Consider the following 20,616-nt stretch of genomic DNA (forward strand, 5'->3'; position numbering starts at 1 on the left):
ATGACACCAAGGTCAATGACCCTGTGACCTTGATTGTAACCTATATGCTAAAAATAGTTTTTACGAACTTTCACCATAACTTTTGAACCATGAGAGATAGAGACTTCATATTTGATATGCATACTTCACTAATAAAGTTCTTTCAAATGACACCAAGGTCATGACCTTGTTACCTTGACTTTGAATTATCTGTTAAAAATAGTTTTTTTGAACTTGGTTGCTGCTGGGCGCATAGTGTTTCACAAACACATCTTGTTATTTATGAAAAGAAAGGTTTAAAACGTCAAGAGCCTGTGGTGTATTGAGGTTCAAAGACTAAAATTCCAGAGGTTCATCTTTTATATGCTCTTTCCACAGATTTTTTTTTTTTTTTGAGAGTGATCACTGTTCGTTATCTTCACCTTTTGTCATTTTCACCTCAGACTCAGAGGACGATTGGAGGGTAGGAAAACTCTTTTCTATAAAAAAAACAATATTATCTGAACTCTTCTTATTTTTTTCTTTCTATGGTAGCCAAATCATCTTTTTGAATTTAGTGGATGCATATATAGGTGTCCTGCGAAGGGGGGGGGGGTATGGAACTGAAAAAAAAACCCACAAATTAATAATTGATTTTTTATTACAGATATTGGTCTCGTGAGCCCCTCTTGCAGCATTAATTTTTCACAGGAGCCCAGTCCACAGGCACGTGACGAATGGAATGTGTATAACCCCCCCCCCCCTCCAGCCTCATAATTTTTATTAGACACAAAAACTTGAATTCCAATATTTTGGTATCTGTTATCATTTTCCTATTTTGTTAAGTTTAAAAGACTGGCCCTTTGAGGTTTACGAAAATACTGTCTTTCAAAGTACAGAAATATGAGCTGCTTTTTTTGAGATTTTTTTTCCTATTAAAATATGTCATTATAATTTATAAGTTATTTAAACCTTTATGATTAATTAGTCTAAAATCAAGTACTAGTATTAAATCCTTTCAAAAGAAAGACCTTTGTACAATCAAATATTTAGTATCAGAAAAATAAATATTGTACAGGACGACAATAATGTATACAAATGTAATTTTGTTTCATTAAGAGCTTGTGGAGATCTTCTATTACAAATATAAACAGCAGTTTACAAATTATGTTTTTTCCCTGTGTCCTTGAAATAGTTAATGACAATTTTGCAACAGAAAATTTTGACATCAAAGTTGCAGCTCATTGGGCTCTAACAATTTTTGCCAATTTAGTCATGCATACTCATTGGCAATTGAAGATTGTATCATAACAAAAATTGCGCTAAAATAAGATTGATGAGTCCATGACTATACTCTATATGCATTTGTATCGTAAAGGGCCAACTCAACTTTATCCTTGACAAAAACATCTAGGATTACTTTTAATGTTTCTTATTTTTATGATATATTTAATAATTCCGGTTCTTCATATGCAAACAATATATCATTGTAAAAGCAGACTGATCTCAAAGCAAATATTTGTTCAAGTAGTGTATATATGTGAACCGGCATTTTATTTTTATTTTTAATCATCATACTGCTTGCAAAAGAAGATGTAATACGACCAAAAACGTATAAGCCCCCCCCCCCCCTTACCGATGGCAAACTTAAATTCAACTGGAGGTCAACTGATCTCGTTCGATATCCTTTGATAAAATAGAATAATCGCTCTCACCTAGACTTTTTCAAGTGATTTAGTTTTACACATTTAGGTGATAACTGAGTAAATTTTGTTAAGAATTAATTAAAACCAGTGCTTTTGAACAAAAAAAAAAATCAGATTTTGGAATGCTTTTTGTTGATTGGTAATTGGAAGGCAAATACAACGTTTGCATTATTTTGATCAAAAGGTTACTAGATCCTTTAGATTTACATGACTTGAAAATATACGATTTTCGTAACGTACGTACGAGTATAGTCCGAAATATCTGACGTTTTTCAGGCTTTTTTACGATTTTGATATATTACGTGCCAGGAAAACTGGCACGTAATATCAAAATCGTAGAAAAAGCCTGAAAAACGTCAGATACGTAGGTACATGTATATGTACTTCATAGTGAAGGTGAAATGCAGAAACTAGTCCATTTCTATTCAGCTAGGAGGGTCAGTCTCTTTAGCATAAGGTCATGCATTATACTCAGTAAATCATCCGTGTTTGTACAGATGCAAGACACCGAAACCACATTAGATAGATAAAAGTGTCAATCGTCCAATAGATTTAACTCCAACCCCCGCTTTCCTATTATTAATTAAAGCAATGCAGTAATCTTTGGTGACAATTTGATTTTTTCTGAGGTTTTAAAATACAGCGTACAATATTTAAAATAAATTTCCTCCTTACCTTTTGATGACCCGGACCTTCTCGACCTTGCCCCCTCTGCTGACCCGGGTGTCCAATAAACTCCTTAACTGGATCTTCCTCCCTCCCTCCCCACTCTGTCTACGGCCACTAATCACCACAACCGACTTATCGTCGTTTGTCATCGCAAAGTCATCGGATTTCTCAGACTCCTCCGAGACATCGTCACTTTCATTATTATGAGAATCTAAGCTATAGAATTCAGTGTTGGGATAACACACTTTTATATCGATATCAGCATCCGATACTTCATCGATATGTTGATTATCGTACATTCCAGGATTGTCCGATTCCGTATCGCTTTCATGTCTTTCTAATTTGATCGGACTTCCATCCACCAGGAACCTGCCGACCTGCTCCGCCTCCGATTCCGTCCGACTGTCGCACTGCTCCGGATCGTCCGAGTCCGGTGACATCTTGGGGACCCTCAGATCCAGTCCGATGTCGCCATAGTCCCCCATCGTGCCCATGCTTATATATATCAAAACAACGCCATGCGGGAAACGCCCCCTTTCGTACTACGTGTACAGATTATACCTCTGTTGACATCGGTAGATCACACGAACTACAATTTCCTATCGGTCATCTTTATCGAATGATTATATTATAGTAACTAAAGATAACAATGCAGTGCTCAATTACTTTGCATTATACACACCGTCTTTGCAAGTCTATTCAATGAGCTTAAACACACAGTATACTTAGGCACATGTAATCTGTAATATGGCAGAGCACCTTGCATTACATATAGTATCGAGTGTAAGACAGGAGATAAAGTGCTCTTTCAGAATTGAGTTAAGAGAATATCCGGAGTACATCTTCATACGCATCCGATTAAATATTCCGCCCGAGCTAGGAAATACTTATTCGACCTATCCTTGCTAAGGGGGAGTCGTAAGATTATCAATTAGTATAAGCTAGACATGTTACAGAGACAAAAAGGAAACGGCGAGCCACAGGACGTAGTTATAGCAATAATGTTCAACAGGTCTCAGTGTCCTAACATTCAAGGACACTGGACATACATGTACATGTATAGCAATGTAGAATGGACACGTGCGACATATCTTAATTGCAGCACCTCCCACTGGAAACACAATCCTATTCCAGGCCCGAAGTATCAGTGTGCCCCCCCCCCCTACCACCGGACCCCAACTTTTTTTCCTGAACGTAACTTTCAGCACTGAAAATTTTAACTGGAAGGCTGGTTGCTCCCCCTCCCACCACTTTTTGTTGTAGCACTGTGAAGTAATTGTAATTTATTAATGTATTAGAAATAATAATTAGGTTGAAAAAGAAAATGAAACCTAACAACCCCCTTTCTTTCCCACGAAATAGATTTTTGAGTTTGAGGAGAGTTTCCTTTTCTTTTTTGCATTAATGTTTGATTTTTTTTTTTTAGGTATTTTGATTTTTTTTCCATACCCCCCTCCTCCCCGCCAAGTATAGGAGACTACGTCCTGTTTTCAATAGTTATACGTACAATTCAGACGTACGATACAGACTACACAAGAAACATAATAATGCTCTCAGGCTCTCTGCCATAGAAATATTGTACCAAGGGTACATCTGAAGTTTGACCAGATTTGATACATTGTATGGAGCAACAACTAGGGAAATATTAAAGTATGCAATATGATGTTTTTCAAGCTTTTCTTCAAGCTTCTGGTTAAAAAAATGAAACCAAGATTTATGCAAAGTTGCACAGAATATAGTTTATGTGACTGATGACGATCAGCAAGGAATGCTAACACCTCCTAGGCACCTAATCCCATATTTGGAATTTCCCAGGGCTAGTTTTTTACGACCTCTTCATACTAAAAAGATTATAGATTCTTTTGAGATAGATCACTAGCTGTTCGTACTCTTTTCTGTTTTAATTTCCAGTTAATATAACAATATGAAAATGCATTAAAACTTTTGATTAAAACCTATGATTCTAACAAAAATTGAAATAAAAATCCTCTTTGTTCTACTTCCCTTAGTTTGTAAAATGACTTTGCATTACATGTACATAAACTGATAAATGTAATTACTGAGTGTTTTAATGCATATGTATTAAAGTCACAAGAAGTGCAAAATGATGTCATCATCAGCCAGGGAGGGTATAGTTTCAAGTACAATTTCCTCTTAGAAAGAAAACAATACAACAAAATCTAAACATTTAAGCTCTAATTTTAATAATCTCTCCTATATTGCTTAAAGCCTTGCATAACCATATAATTCATTCTCAATACAAATTAAAAATGCCAAACAAATCTTTCACATTTCAAACTTGTCTTTAATTGTACTTATATATATTTTTTAAACAAAGCATTAATAAAGATAATTTTTTTTAAAAAAAAATTATTAAAAGTACATAATTTGATTTATTTATTTATTTCAGTTGACAAATCATTCATAAATTTCTTACAATTTTGAGGATTTTTTTTTTTTTAGGAAAGATGTGGTTTCTAATCTATAAATAAATATCAAAATGTCACCCACAACCCAGCAGAGTGTTTGATTAACATACATATATATAAACCTCTGAATATATCTTACATAAATATATTATCATGAAAATGTGAGACTTTATAAAATATTCTACAATGTTAAAATCTCTACTACATCACAGCCATGCTTTATTACAGAAAACATTTCACATCAGACAGCAAAAAAAGTAAGCAAAAAAATAAATTTAAAAAAAATAATAAAAAGAGAAATAAAATAAATGCAAACATCCTATTGTTATTTATACATATTACAATATTTTTACAAGTTGAGTTTCAGATCAATAAGAATCATGTCATTCTTATTAAAATAATCTATTTCACTCTAACACAGATTTCTACATTATTTGTTTGGGATAATACAGAACTCATAATTTATCTGTCTTTAAAAAAACCAAATGAATAAAGGTTATATATAGAAAATTTAAAAACAAAAGCAATACTCTTCTTTTAATACTGCAATACATGTAATACTAACGTGCACCAAAGCCTTAGAGAATCTGATTAATATTTTGAAGTTAAATAATGTCAGTTCATTCTTCTATCATGTGTATACATGCACATGTTCCTTGATGAAAGAAAATGGCTTTGCAGTACTATCAATATCTAGAACAAATATTGGATTATCGATACAAGAAAAAACAGAAAACAAATAGAAAAAAACAAAAGAAAAAACATTTCTTGAAATACATATGAAAAATCCTTTGGACGGAATTTGCTAAAAGGCTGTTTTGTTAATAAAAGCTTAAACTGTGTGCAACAAAAATGAGTATATAAACAGTTTGTATAATTCATAAGCTCTCTATGCATGGTGTGAATCAAAACTAATTAATATATCTAATACTTTTTTAGCAGGGTTGAGCAAATCATACAGAAAGAAATAAAGTACTTGCTAGCTACTAATAATCTACTGATTATAGTTGGACTTTCCATAAATTGTCATGTTTATTTTTATGTCACCATAATAAGTGTCACAAAATGTATAATTCATACTTGACAGCAATCATTTAGTACAGATAAAATTTAGTTTTGTTTTCTAATTATCAAAAGCTTGAGTTTATGTCATCAAAATCTGAAAGCCCACATTTTCAGTAATGTCATATCTCACCTTTTTATACACTGACATAAAAGACGACCTCTATGTCATTAGACTTTTAACACTTATGTCTTTATTTTGTACTTAAATAACAATGACTTTTTTGTTACTTTCATATTTTGTGACAAATTAACATTTACAAATGTTCTTTGTATACCCCTTTGTTAAATAATAAGCACACTAACATTTCTGTGTTATTTGAGAATGAAATGAATACTGCACACGGATCAAAAAACTCAGATCTATGAATGAATCCACAATGTTGCTCACGACCTAGAACACATAAAGAGAACAGACAATTCAGCAGCTACATTGTTCAATGTTAGACAATATATATATAACAAAAAACAAAAGATGTCCTAACCTCACTTCAAAGCATGTTACATCACACAAGTCTTCTTCAAGAACTTTGCTACTTTTCTTTCCTTTTTTAAAATTTGGTCATGTTTTATAATGCAACAAAAATAGAAACACTTTGACAAATGCTACACTACTGGTATTTACAGAAAGGGAGATAATGTTTGTAAGACATTGCCTGTGCTGACTTGATTTATTTCTAATTTTTCTTTAATTTGTAATTTTTACAAATATGTCAAAAAGTATTTCCATATACATATAAAATAATTTCAAAATTAGTCAAATTGAAACCTAATTATAAAATCATTATTATTTCTGAGGGAAAAAATCTTTCTGAAGAGTTTATTCCTTCTCTTAACAAATTATAAGCTCTATATAAAAATACAATTCTTCGAAAAAAGTATCAGCAGTCTTTTAGAATTTATATTGCTCTGACCGGACTAAGGAACGCCACACATAAGGAAAACACAATTACCATAAATACAACTGAGTAATGAGTACATGAGTTTCATGTAATATATTGAATTTAAAAAAGGAGAAATGCTCATGAATAACTCTTAAAATAAATTTTTTTCTGAAACTACAGCGTACTTTGGTATATAAAAATCTTCAAGTACAGACATAAGCTACCACACTTAACATCTGATTAGATAAAAACAACATTTATTCTGCCCATTAAGCCTTAACAGGGGACTGGTCTTTGAGTAAGTGTGCCATCTACATGTACAGTCCTATTCACTTGTTTTATGCACACGCCACTTCTACCGCGGCTGGCTGAGGTGGTGCCCATGCAATAGTCGGTTGTGGTTGTCGTACCGGTTCCGGTTGAACCATGGTGGCCTCTCGGGATGGTGCCATTGTTTCCTGCCTTTCCGGTGCTGCGGGTGGGGCGGTCTCTACTCTGTGGGGGGCGGGTTCGGAGGGAGGGTGGGGCTGAAACACCGTCGTCTGAGTTGCTGCCGACTCGTTCTGCACCGCGGTTTTGGGGCGATCTCTTGCTGGGTTGTACCAGTTCATGCAGGAGGCCACGGTTTCCCGCACTGTTCCCCTTGCAGACATGGCACGGTTTTTCCTATTTAACAAACTAAGTTTAAGCGCCTCATTGTTCATACAGTTGATTATTTTTTTGTTTGGGTTAGCGGTTTCACTGCCATGGGCGTATCTGTATGAAGTGGTTACCCCTTCAAAAGAGGAGGGGGGTTTCTTTACATAAATCTGAGGTACACTTTTTGAGGTTTTGAAGTCCGTTTTGTATGTTGATACCAGAGGCCGCATCGTTCGCTGAACATATTCCCTTTCTGGCATCCATGTGATAAAGTCCTGCTTGAAGCTATAGGCTCTGTTGGGTGCCCTCTTACGTCCTAAGCCCTGAAATCACAGAAAACAACTTCACTCTCTGCAATATTTTGGCTATAATGGTATAAAGTATAGTATATACTATATACATTATACCATTATAGCCATGATCATAAACATTATTAAGATTCATTTAAAGACATTTTTAGTTATCAAAAATATTGAAAAACTTGATACTTCAAAATAACAAAGTCAATCAGTAAATCTGCATTGTATGATTTTTCTCAGAAATTGATTTTAATCAAATGAATGATTGAAACAAATTCTCAAAGACTTCAATCTTACAAATGCATGACCTTGAAGTTCATGAAAATAATTAAAATTAATGATAACACTTTACCTGAATTCAAACTCTTACAAAGATAAACATAGGTAATCAGAGATTACAGAGCTCACCTCAACGAATGTTGTCTTTAAATAAGGCAAAGTCACACAATTAACCAACAAAAAATGTACATTCCAAAAATGAAAATATCTAAGCAATTTTGATCTGATACTTTGAAGTAGACCAACATAAAAAATTTAAAGTAGTTCTTCTTCATGAAAATGTAATTCAGCATCTAAAGCAAATTTGAGTTTTCATCTCTTGATGCAACATTTGTGCAAGTTTGGTTTAAACAATGTTATAAAAGCCTTAAAGTTTTTTGGTAATAGACCTGCAACCATAACTTTAACCTGGTCTATTATCTGAAAAATATATATGTCGAATTCAGCATCCGAAGCAAGTCCATTAGTGTGCATCCTGTCCATGCAAGTTTGCACATTATAAGGCTCATAGTTAATTGGAAATGAAACATACATCAAAAACTAACATTTTCACTCATCCACAAAATGTATCAGATATCCGAAGCAAGCCTGGTAGTATGCATATAGATGTATCATCCATGCAAGACTGGTCATTAAAGAACTCATAGTTACTTGGAAATGAAACCTGCACCAAAAACTTTTACTTGTTCACTCAACCGGAAAATGTGTGTTTCAGCATCCGAAGCAAGCCCGGTAGTGTGCATCCTTAGATTTATCATCCATGCAAGTTTGGTCAACATAGGGCTTAAAGTTACTTGCAAATGAAACCTGCTCCAAACACTTTAACCTGTTCACTCAACTGGAAAATGTAGGTCAGATTCAGCACAAGCAAGCCCGGTAGTATCCATCCTTAGATGTATCATCCATGCAAGTTTGGTCAACATAGGGCTTATAGTTACTTGGAAATGAAACCTGCACCAAAAACTTTAACCTGTTCACTCAACCGGAAAATGTAGGTCAGATTCAGCATCCGAAGCAAGCCTGGTTGTATCCATCCTTAGATGTATCATCCATGCAAGTTTGGTCAACATAGGACTTACAGATACTTGGAAATGAAACCTGCACCAAAAAAATTTAACCTGTTCACTCAACGGAAAAAGTAGGTCAGATTCAGCATCCGAAGCAAGCCCGGTAGTATGCATCCTTAGATGTATCATCCATGCAAGTTTGGTTAACATAGGGCTTATAGTTACTTGGAAATGAAACCTACACCAAAAACTGCACCAAAAATGTTAACCTGCTTCAAAAACATTAACCTGGTCATTCCTTTGCTAAAATTGCAGCATCTGAAACTTTGACTGGTACAATGAAACACACTAGAACCATCTTCCATGCATGTCTAATCAATATAGGACATTACTTAAAAAGAAAACTGCTCCAAAAAACTTAACCTTAACCCGGGACGCCGGATAGGGCTCCCCCAACTTCGTTGAGGTGAGCTAAAAATCAAATAAATTTTTTAGTTGATAATCTAATTTAATAATGATATGTACTCACTTGTTCAAAGTACAGTGCATCGTTCAGGAATGATTCTCTGTTATCGTGGTTAGAAAAAACGTGTCTAGCTGTAGGTTGCTGAAGTAAAAAGAGGATATCGTTTTATAAACGTATAATTCTGATGAACATGCTGCTCCAATATAATAAATAAAGTTCAATGGTATGTTAAATGTATCATGCAATGTTTCTAGAATATTAAATAAAACTGAGATTTATGCCATCAGGTTAATTTTGTTTGCTTCAATTGTTTTCTTCTATGATACATGTATGGACAAGTTTTGCCTCAACAGATATATTAAATCATACTAAAATTAAAGTTTACATGCAGTTGATTGAGTTAAAAAAAGAAAATGATTGTGATTTTGGCCTTTTGTCATTAAGTTACTCGTTTTAACTTTAATTTCAAGGTAGGGTTGAAGTGCTTAATAAGTCTGCAACCCTATTTTTTTTCCTTTCTCTTTTCTAATAATCACCTAGCTGATACAAACTACATGTTGTGAAAAATAAACTACCGTACATGTAATATTGATTGAGTATTTTTTTTTAATGTGTAGAAAAGAAAACTTGTTCTTCGTTGGAGGCACGTTCCTGCAGGAGGGTATAAAATTCCATTTATTTACTAAGCTACTTGATGCATCCAATAATTGTCTGACTATTATAATAGGTGTTTTTGTCCATCCATCCAGAAACTGTTTCTGAGGACCGGCTAATTCACCAGACATTTAAAGTCAATAACATATCACAAACATTATAAGACACAGGTCTGTCTTCAACAACAATTAACTTGTTTTTTTATGAAACAAATAAAATGTTCAGTGCACAAATATATTTTGCAATTTAAAACCAAACAAACAAAATAGATAGGTCTGTCAAGCATTTAATCTCGATTCAAAAAACTTAAATAGCAGCCTCTATTCTGTCGCTATTAGCTGTCTATACACTTGTAATGTAATTCGTACCTATGTCTGATTAGCCTCTGAGAAAACCCCACACATAGCGCACATATATACCAAGTAAATACGGGGGCAAATCTATTATAAAAGTTGTCCTAATCAAATAGCGAGCACTTGGATAAGAGTAAAATGGAGCCTGTCATAGTGCTTTGTAAAGAAAGTAAACTCGAGGGCTACTGAGCTATTCTAATACCCTGTATTGATTGGTAATCTCCAGGCCTAGGAGATAGGTCTGCTACTTCACAATGTCATATCTAGGTGCTAGTTTTTAAGCACTGTACACTTGAAAATGCAAATGACGATCCCGTGTAGTTCCTAAGATTCCTTTATTTTTCAATAAACAGATTTTCTTTTCACAATCAAAGTGATATTTAAAAAGATAAACATTACTTTCAAAATATTAATGTTTAGTTTTTAACCTTTTCAATAGAAAGAGATTTAAATTTTATTGAACCATTCTCTATCAAGCGTTTTTAATTTGATTTTATTAAACTATAAAGTCAATGGCATATTTTGCAGGACACAATCCACTAGATCTAAGGTATAACATTAGAGAGTATACTAACGAAAATTCTGTTTTAATATACAGGTTCGGACCTTAAGCATTTCTTTAGGTAGAGAGGGAGGGGTACCAATTAATTGTCAAAATAAATTTACGAATAAAACTTTTATTTTTTATTTTTTGGGGGAACAGGGGCCAACACCTAGTGACATTTCAAAACTTCCCAGAAATTTAGATCCCTTCAGGTACAACGAATATTTTAGTAAGAATATTCTGTGTCTCGGGACAGCTTGAGGCCTTTGCCTGACAGTTAAATGTCTCCCTTATATCTGCAATGTTGCAGAAAATTGCGGAATTGCTTTTGGAGAAAATAAATGTTGCAGTGAATTGAGCTCTTAAGACATTACTGTACAGTATACAGTATATAGTGTACAGTTACTGTACAGTATTAAATGATAGAAAAATATTGTATAAATTAACACAATTTTCTGTCCTCCTTCAGATATTCAGAAAAATGAAAAGCAAGTTTTGATAAATTAGATCTTTCTCTTCTGTTCAAACTATGTTATAAATACTTCATTAACAATCAAGTTATGGAAATTGATAGTAACAAGTTTCTAAATACTTTTTCAACAAAATAGACTGTGTAAACAAGAGATAAATTATTCATGAACTCAAAAACAAACATTTGAAATCAATACATCAAATACAATGTAAGTGACATCCATTATAAACAATGTATGCATTGATGATCTATAGGCCTTTGGTCACTATATTAACTCCTCAACAGCCCAAATTCTCCAAATATCGATTTTATGGTTATTCCTATTGCCTCATATTGTGATCTTATTTGAATTGTCAGCTCTTATAGGAGTAACATTTGAATACAATGACATAAAAGTCTCCATTCAATTTTTTTGTGTCTCCGGGAATATGTCTTTAATACAAACAAATACTAGTATACACTCAGGCATATCACCGGGTTACCGTGTTTACATGTAACATCAAAATAACAAATGCGATATACCAGTTTTCCACATAAAAGTTTAAATCCCTTGAACACATTGAACAAACGAATCTATCTAAATGATCAAAACGTATATTTAAGGGATGTGCAACAATGTCATAGGTATTGCATTTCCACGCAAACCAAGAAGTCAAATTTTCCAAAGGAATTCCGTCAACAATTAATCAAAATAGGCCCCCTATATGTGAATATAAACTTTATTACTTTTAAATTTTTGACAGTTTCTCTTTATGTACAAACAAAACAGTTTTATTATGTTTATAAATATGGCTGGCCTTTAAAAGTTTTGATTCTATTAAAACCGTTATTTTCTGACATGATTTCACAATATGCAAGAGCTTATTCACAGTAACTGCTGAATTTATTTGACTTTATTTGACATCTATTAATTGCAATAAAATATTCTTTATGTGATCTGTGCGGTCTGAAAAAGCTGCCAGAATCATCAATTTCTTCATTTGCATGTAATAGTTAACTCAAAGAACCTATTAAACAATTTCAGCTACAAATTTTGCATTGACAATGTTTGCTTTGACATTTACGCAGTGATTAGTTAGATCATACATTCTTTTATAAAAACTAAAATTACAACGTTCTGAAGAATATATCACAGACATTGTCTAACTAACAGTAGATAATTTGTCTACCTGTCCCTGAGAGCAGATTTTTATGGCTATGTACACAGAGCAGAATACACAGAGAAAACTCTGCATCGTTGCTACCGAACTAAATTACTGTATAAATTTACTTTAAAATTCCCCCTTTTAAAGTTGTAAATTAAACTGGCTCACTTAAACAGGCATCTTACTTTATATGAAGTTCTGCAGTGATATTCAAAAGTAGTCAGCTTAGATATAAATAGCTTTCAATATTAATTTTTTTTAATTGTTAAAAACTTTGTTCCCCTTTACAAATAAAATTAGATAACAGTGTAACCAAGAATTTAGACGTCACTGAATCAAATGTCTATTAGGATGCATATTAAAGCTAAATATTTCTAAAAATCAACAGACAACTATCCCCTAAGGGGAAAATAATCACCAGGAATATAGAAAAAAAATCATGGAAAATGAAAATCTAGTTAAAAAAAATCATGCTCTGAACATGTACGATAAAATCACTGCAACAAATCAGAAGTATACTGAGAACATTACTTATACTACCTTTGATCTGTTGAAGAACTTGTTTGGAGGCTGTGGCTTTGCTAGCTGCCTGTATTCACAAACAAAATCATTTCTAGTCTTACTGCGGAAATGGCCGTAATAACCAGTTGGAAACTGAAATGTAGGAAATTAAAAGTAAGAGCATTTAAGAATGCCAACTTATATGTACATATTAATGCAATATTAATGCAATTCCCCTGACTAAAAGAAATGAATTAATATGATAAGAAATACCCCTAGGGACAGAGGTGTTATCAAATTCCTAATAAATCTCAATGTGACAGAGATGTTGCATTCTGTATAGTAATTAATTAAGATTAAAAAATAACATTTAAGTTTTTTTTTATTTCAGCTTTATGACAAACCCTTTCTTTTATGACATGCAGAACCTCTAAACTGGAAATTGAAATTGGTGAAACTACATGTACATGTATTTGTCCCTCCTATTTACCATACACACATTCATTCAACCAACATTCATTTGGAACTTCAGCCTCTCTGTCTCCAGCATAAACAGATAATTCCTTTATACTATATATATTCACCTATGCTTTAATTGCATGTTGATTCCCCTGGCCTGAATTCTGTGTTTCAACCTATAAGTACAGAATGTCCCACCCCCTTCCACTATATTTGCCATGTGGGGCACCATGCCTGACTACCATTGTCATGTCATTCACTCATTGACTGAATAAAGGAAGCTGTCTCGAGTAACTGTATCGCCCATGATGAGGATAAATTAAAAGATTGCACTTATAGAACAACGACAACATAAACATCAAATTATTTTTTGCCCAAAATTGCCCTTAAGACTGTGATGAAGCGTTAAATTATCTTATTAATTAGGCTAATTATCATCTTACCCAGCTGCCTACAACTTCTGTTGCGCAGGTCATATCTGATTTCACCATTAACCCAGCCCTTTACGTTGAATGCATAGCATTAAGCCTTCAAAACAACTTATCTCTTTTTGAACTTTCAAATATAACACTTCAACTTTTTTTATCGGCAAAAAATATCGAGTATCCAAGTGCACCGACTACTGCAATGGCGATGTAAACACATCCAGTTGGCCGTAGCTACTCATCGTTATTATCCAATGAAATTTGTCCTTACAATGGGCACAAGGTGCTTGACAAACATCACTTCCGGTGACAGTTCGTCTGCTGTGCAAATGAAATATATTGCGCTGTCTGCATCATATAACGAAGAGATAAGAAGAAAAAATAATAATTACAACAGGTTTATATATTTCTTTTTTATTTAAAAAATAATTTATCAAGTATTTTATTTAAATGGTAAAGTCGCCAGTACAAAAAACTTTAAAAAGGGGGGTTGGGAGTGGTGGTTGTGGGTGTTTTTTATGTCATGAAAATTTCATGACAAAGACTTTGGTTATTATTGTAATATTTTAAAAATTATCTGCATATATTTAGATGTTTTCTATAACACATTTTTATGATAAATGTTTATGTAGATCTATAAAATTTCCGATCTACTCAATTTTTGTTTTCAACCAAGGAGGAAAAAAAAATGAAGAAAAGCATGTTTTCAAACCATGTTTCAAGAAGAGACCTTTTTCTGTATGGTGGACACAAAAGGTATAATTCTGCTTTTTAGTTATTACACTGTTATTGATTACCAAGTTAATTTCCAACTGCTTATTTTACTAAGTGTGTGAAGCTTATATTAAGTTAGCCTAATTAAGATAGTAAAACACATTTCCAGAAAGTCAAAAAATCAAGTTTTAATGATTAATATAACTATTTATAATTCATGAACCCATTCTCTGATTTTGGGATTATTGGGTTATGAATTTTTAAAGTTGCTTGAAGTGCTTTATTTTTTGATAAGTTACTTGTGTCTCAGAGTCTTTATTTTACATTAACAGTCAGAAGAATGATAAGTCCAGCTTCCAGCAGATCTCCACTCAGTCACAAGAATTTTCACAGGGACTGGAGGGATTCAACTTGAGCAATGGTTCATCTGAGGTAGAGGTCAATAATGAACGAAAAATTAAAAAGTTATAATTTGAAGAAAATAAGAAGTCTTTGAGTTGGAGTCATTGGAGAAAAATATTTATTGTTGATATCATATATGAAAAAAGCATCTATAGATGATATTTTTGAGAGTACATCAAAAATCACTTTTATTTTCTATTGAATCAATAGTAAATTATACATATATTGGGCAAATTTTTGGAGCAGTTTGAGGTGCATAGATCAGCTCTGATAGGAAATCCTCACGCTCATTGGACTATGACATAACAACTACGTCACTCAACTGATAAGGGTTAAATTTGCACACTATTCGACTGATTAGGGTTAGTCTTGCACCCTCCTGAGAGATAAGGGTTAGTCCTCTCTGTATGAAGCCTATTAGGGTTAGTCTTGCGCCTATCCGAGAGATTAGGGTTAGTCCTCGCACATTATTCGACAGATAAGGGTTAGTTTAGCATCTGCCCTGGAGATTTCGTCTGAACGTCTTAGTCCTTGCATACCATACGATGGATTAGGGTTAGTGAATCCTTCTTTTAGTTAAATTAAGAAATTAAGTTGTTTCTGTAATTTTTTCAAGATCATAATTCAGATTCATAGGCATTTCCTTCGTTTGTTCACATGGCTAAGTCCGAAAGAAATGACACTAAGCATGCGCCGCATGCGCTTCGTTCAGAATTATTCTTTGTCGATTTTTTCCATGAATAAACAACTTTTTATTAATTTTTTTCAGAGAACAAGGTTAAAAACTTTGTTTAAAAACAAAGTTTTAAACTAAACTTATAATTAAACTTTTAATTCAATTTTGGGGTCAAAAGGCCAAAAAACCTCGTATTTAAAATTTTTTTCGATCGCTCACGCGATCTCATATATACTGAAGTCGCCTTTGGCGACACTACATTTTAGCGCGTTTTTCTGGGGACCGGTAAAGTAAAGTTGTTCCGTAAATTGTACATTATAATATTGGGCAAATTTTTGGAGCGGTTTGAGGTGCATAGATCAGCTCCGTTAGGAAACCACTGAAATATATATATCATATTTTAATAGCAGTTGTCCCAAGGAAGGAAAATGTTTGACAGTTACAACACACCACAGAGTAGCAGTAACAAGAACCTGGCCTCTCTGATGAAGCCTATCTCCAGTGTGTCTTCAGCCCCAGGGCGCCCAAAGTTCCAACAGCAATACCAGAACAACAGACTCAAAGCAAAGGAAAATGAAGACAGGTAAATAAAATTATTACAAGGGGAAAAGAGCAGTTAAGTCTAGATCTTACGGCATAGCTATTTATTGTGTTTGAGTGAACCTCAGAAAAGCCATGATGATCTTGAATGTTAAAAAATTAAACTTTTAATTAAATTTTCATACGTTTAAGCCTCTTTCTGAGTTAAAATGATTTCTGACCGATTTAATTTTCAGAGAGCTGATGCAGGCAATATCGCACACTGTTAGAGAATGCTCAGAAGAGGTTAGTACATTAAGACATCAAATCATTTTTTCAGGATGTCTTGGTTGCTAAATATTTGTATGTCCTTCCTTTATCATTATATAAAACAGAAATTATGAAATGTATTTAGGTTCAAAATGCCATGAAAGTCATACCAGAACACTTGGGAGAACACATGCAAATGTTTGGAGATTCCTTAACAAAACTGATCAATGACAGTGAGTATAAAAATATATATGAAAGTGCAGGACAATTAACATTTTAAATGTGCAGTAAGAGGCAGATCATTCAGGTGAATGACACCTCATGCTTTCTGTAATGAGGAATAAATTTTTCAAATTTCCCAAAATTTCCAATTTAAATCCCATGTTTATGCATTAATCTTTTGAAAACAGATCTGCAAGAGCAGTTTGAAAATATCATCCTGACTTTTCAAGATCAAAAAGATGCTAGGCAGCAGATTGGTGAAATGAAAGGAATCATAGAAGAGGTAAATTTGTCTTAATCAAGGAGAGTAGCCATGGGGTCAAACCGTCAAAGGTGTTCAATGCAAATATTTGTGAAGCAAAATAAGTAACTGTTTCATGTCAAAAGCTTGCAGAATATATATCTTAGTGCATGTATGTATATAAAAAAAGAGACATGTTTCATTATCCAAATTTTCTGCAATTAGAAACAAGCACAGATAGATGACCTCCAGAAACAGTTGGATCACCATCAGAAAGCCGGGTGTCAGCAGTCAGTGGAGAAAGTGACCGATGTCATTCACAAGAGCCGGGATCACGTGGACAGACAGCTCCTGACTCTGATAGACAGCAACCAGGCCATCACAGAGAACCAGCACAGGATACTACAGGGGCAGGAGAACCAGCTGAATGTCGGGAACCAGAATCACAGCCAACTACAACAGAGACTGGATAACATGCCAACGAACATCGGGAAAAACAGCAGGTACATTTGTTTACAATAAAATAAAGTAAATTGAACTTTAGATTACTGTGTCAGTGATAATGGTTGCGGCAATAGGTACAAGAACTTTTTCAATTAAGATATTGAACAAACCAATAATAAAAAGACTAAAGAACCAATAAATTTTACATCAGATGATACCTGATTACACTATATGAGAAATCTGTAGAAGTTAGGTTAGAGTTTGAGTGAGATGAAAGAATTTAATTTTTTTATAATTGCAGTTTTGCAGAAGAAATAAAATGTATAAGAAGAGAATTAGAAATCCAGAAGATGGAGGCTCTAGAATTCTTTCAAGATTTGTTCACGAAGAGCAGTGATGAGCAGACCAGAGACATTAGCAAACAAATAGAGAGTGAAGTAAGCCGATCCACCAAAACCATCTGTAATACCTCTAACAGTGTGGCCAACATCCAGAGAGATTTCCTTCATGATACAATGAAAGAGCAGCAAGAAGAGCTGAAGGCCTTCCTGAAATCTGAACTACAGAGGGCACACAGAAACCAGTCCAGCAGGGAATCTGTGGACTCCTTCCATGCAAAGCACAGAGATTACACAGAGACCTATAATGATAGGAAATGTAGATCTCCTGCCCCAGTACAAACCGGGAGAGAGCCAGTTGGTTTTGTTCAGAAAGAGAGCAAAGAAATCAGACAGCAGGACCCTCAACAAATTCAGTTTTATGACAATCCACACAAAGAAACCAGTTCTGTGTTCAAGTCTGAAAGGAAACAAAAGTCTACCCAACACGATTTTATGTCTCCTGACACAAACGGAAATCATAGTCAAAGCAAAGCGTTTTTCCAAAGACCAAACCCATCTCCTGTTGCCACAGTTCTACCACAGCCCCAGGAGAAAGGCCAGTCCCAGGGGAGGGGCCAGTCCAGAATTGGGAAGGAATCCCAGGAAAACTACCAGGCAGGGGACAGAGGTCAAATGACTCAAGGAAGAGCAGACAGGAAAAATGACAAGTTTAGAAACATGGCACCCAAAAGGAGATCGCAGAGGATTGCAGAATTTTCACAAAATTCGGAAAGCAGTTCAGAAAACATCCCTGTCAACAGTATTCCTGTATATGCCTCTCAGAACTGTTTTGATAGTCAACAATTGTCATGTTCTTCAAATGAATCACAAGATGACATTATTTCATCTTATGCCAAGAAACCACGATATAATACACAGAACCATGAATGTCACACTAGCTTGTCAAAGAATTTTGCTCTTTCTGCTGATGGTCACCTTCCAAGGCAACATACTTATAACTATGGAACAGTGAGACCAAATGTCAGAACTCCATTAAAGAAGTTTGGTAAAGATGCTGATGTTTTCCAATTTTCTGAAGAAAATTCAAACTTTCCTAAAACTGGACTTGGAAATCCCATCTCTAGAATGAATAAAAGAGAAAAACTGGTGGAAAATGATACAGAAGTGGTAAGTTAACCGCTAGGATCACAACTTCTGTAGTGAAATTTTCTATCGAGGCTTGCATAAAAAATGATACCATAGTTTGTCATTGCCATTTTCAGAGAGGTACATGAAACTTTTCTAGCTCTAGATTAATGAAAAACTGCAGTTGGATATAATCAGTAACATGTTAACCTCCTCATCTTGTAACTGGTTAAAATTTATGATTTAATAATATGGAGGAATGATTGATTTTTCAGTCTGAAGAGAGCAGAGACTCCTCCCCTTCAGTGTCCATCACTAAAATCATGATCAAAAGGAAATCTCGCCGAGATTCACCCGCCTCGTCCGTCTTCAGCAACTTCAGGACATGTACATGTTTATCTACTTCAATATGTTGTCAAATACTACAATATGTTGTCAAATACTATAATATAATGTAGTTAAAGCATTAAGCCATTAACTTTGCTAATTTTTAAGTAGAAAAAAAAGAGAAAATATACGAAATAAAATGGGGTTACCTCAAAAATATGTTTTGCAGACTCCCATTCCAAGGCCAAACCTATCACTTCTACTCCAGGATACCAGCCATCTGAAAGTGGATGGAAAGTGAACAGAGGGGTAAATGCCTTTTGAGAATTACTTCTTTAACTAAGATATTTTCATATTATAAAAATTCATTTATAAACCATGCATTCATTTAGTTTTATCTCTGACAAATTTGTAAACGTAGGACATTCTGACTAAGAGACAGGAGAGTTATAAGAGGAACCTGATGCAGGTCGATGATGATCTACTAGAGTTGTCCCATAGGATCCAGAACCAGCTCAAAAGGAGGTGATTGAAATACTGGAGTGGTCCCATAGAATACAGAAATACTCGAAAGGAATACAGTCCCAAGTTCGGAAATCAGCTCAAAAGAGATGATGAAATATACACGTACTGACAATATGTTAGTTTTACCTTGAAATACATGAATTTATTGAAAAGTTTATATTGTTAAAACAGACTACACGGAAAATGAAAAAAATTGTTTGTGTGATTGTGTGTGTGTGTTACTTTTTTTACTTCCATATATAAATAACACGGAACTGTGATATTCAATTGAATTTCATACAGTTTTTTTTTCTCAAGGAGAGCTTAAGCATCTTCATATGTTACAGGACTAAAAGACATGTACATGTGTGAGCCATATGTATATCTAGAACGATGCAATGTGTGTGCAATACTCCTCTGTATTAATTTGATCAATTTTCATTATTACTTTGTTGTTATTTTTTTTTAACAATGGTGGATCCATGATCATCAAAGCTGATGCCTGTGATATTGTTTTATGACGTGTAAACAATGTGTTGGAACTGTGATAGTTTTAAAAACATGCCAAGTACATGATGGTTTTCTTGTTTTGATTCATGTAAATACAAGGTGACGAAAAAGATGTTAATTTTCTTTGTTATATTATTGTTTTGATTGTATTCCATTAAAAGTTACTGTTAAATGTTTAAATTCGTGTTTGTTTTTTCTAATTTTTAAAATGCTTTATATATAAGAGTTTGCAAAACCATTTGATGCATTTTAGAAAATGTGACTTTGTAGCCTGGTTTTTATATTTGTGGACAAGAGGTGCCATCAAATTGCAAGTAAACAGCCACCACAAATCTAATGATTACATGGTATTCTTTTATACACATGTATA

At 33.9% G+C, this 20,616-nt stretch overlaps 3 protein-coding genes across 3 annotated transcripts in view; 1 reads left to right on the plus strand and 2 right to left on the minus strand.

Moving 5' to 3' along the window:
* Window positions 1-2,961, minus strand: part of LOC134276337 (microphthalmia-associated transcription factor-like) — a 26,874-nt gene extending 23,913 nt beyond the window's left edge. The window contains exon 1 of the mRNA XM_062758597.1: window positions 2,340-2,961. Coding sequence (XP_062614581.1) covers window positions 2,340-2,827 — 488 coding nt within the window. The 5' untranslated portion in view covers window positions 2,828-2,961. The remainder of the gene's footprint in view (window positions 1-2,339) is intronic.
* A 3,722-nt stretch (window positions 2,962-6,683) lies between these two features.
* Window positions 6,684-14,349, minus strand: LOC134276343 (uncharacterized). The gene is made up of 4 exons (XM_062758604.1): window positions 13,970-14,349; window positions 13,107-13,220; window positions 9,462-9,539; window positions 6,684-7,670 (listed from the first exon to the last, which is right to left on the minus strand). The coding sequence occupies exons 1-4, from the start codon at window positions 14,015-14,017 to the stop codon at window positions 7,047-7,049; spliced, it is 864 nt and encodes a 287-aa protein (XP_062614588.1). The 5' UTR covers window positions 14,018-14,349; the 3' UTR covers window positions 6,684-7,046.
* A 268-nt stretch (window positions 14,350-14,617) lies between these two features.
* On the plus strand, window positions 14,618-20,414 carry LOC134276334 (uncharacterized). The gene is made up of 11 exons (XM_062758595.1): window positions 14,618-14,707; window positions 14,998-15,097; window positions 16,151-16,326; window positions 16,520-16,568; window positions 16,678-16,765; window positions 16,943-17,037; window positions 17,221-17,498; window positions 17,741-18,947; window positions 19,181-19,292; window positions 19,462-19,541; window positions 19,654-20,414. Exons 1-11 carry the CDS (start codon window positions 14,640-14,642, stop codon window positions 19,759-19,761), a joined length of 2,361 nt encoding a protein of 786 aa, XP_062614579.1. The 5' UTR covers window positions 14,618-14,639; the 3' UTR covers window positions 19,762-20,414.
* Window positions 20,415-20,616: the final 202 nt, after the last annotated feature.

This window comes from Saccostrea cucullata, unplaced genomic scaffold (assembly GCF_032062105.1).
Source record: "Saccostrea cucullata isolate Sc308-1 unplaced genomic scaffold, CSIRO_AGI_Scuc_v1 ctg2351, whole genome shotgun sequence".
In the NCBI taxonomy this organism is placed as follows: Eukaryota; Metazoa; Mollusca; class Bivalvia; order Ostreida; family Ostreidae; genus Saccostrea; species Saccostrea cuccullata.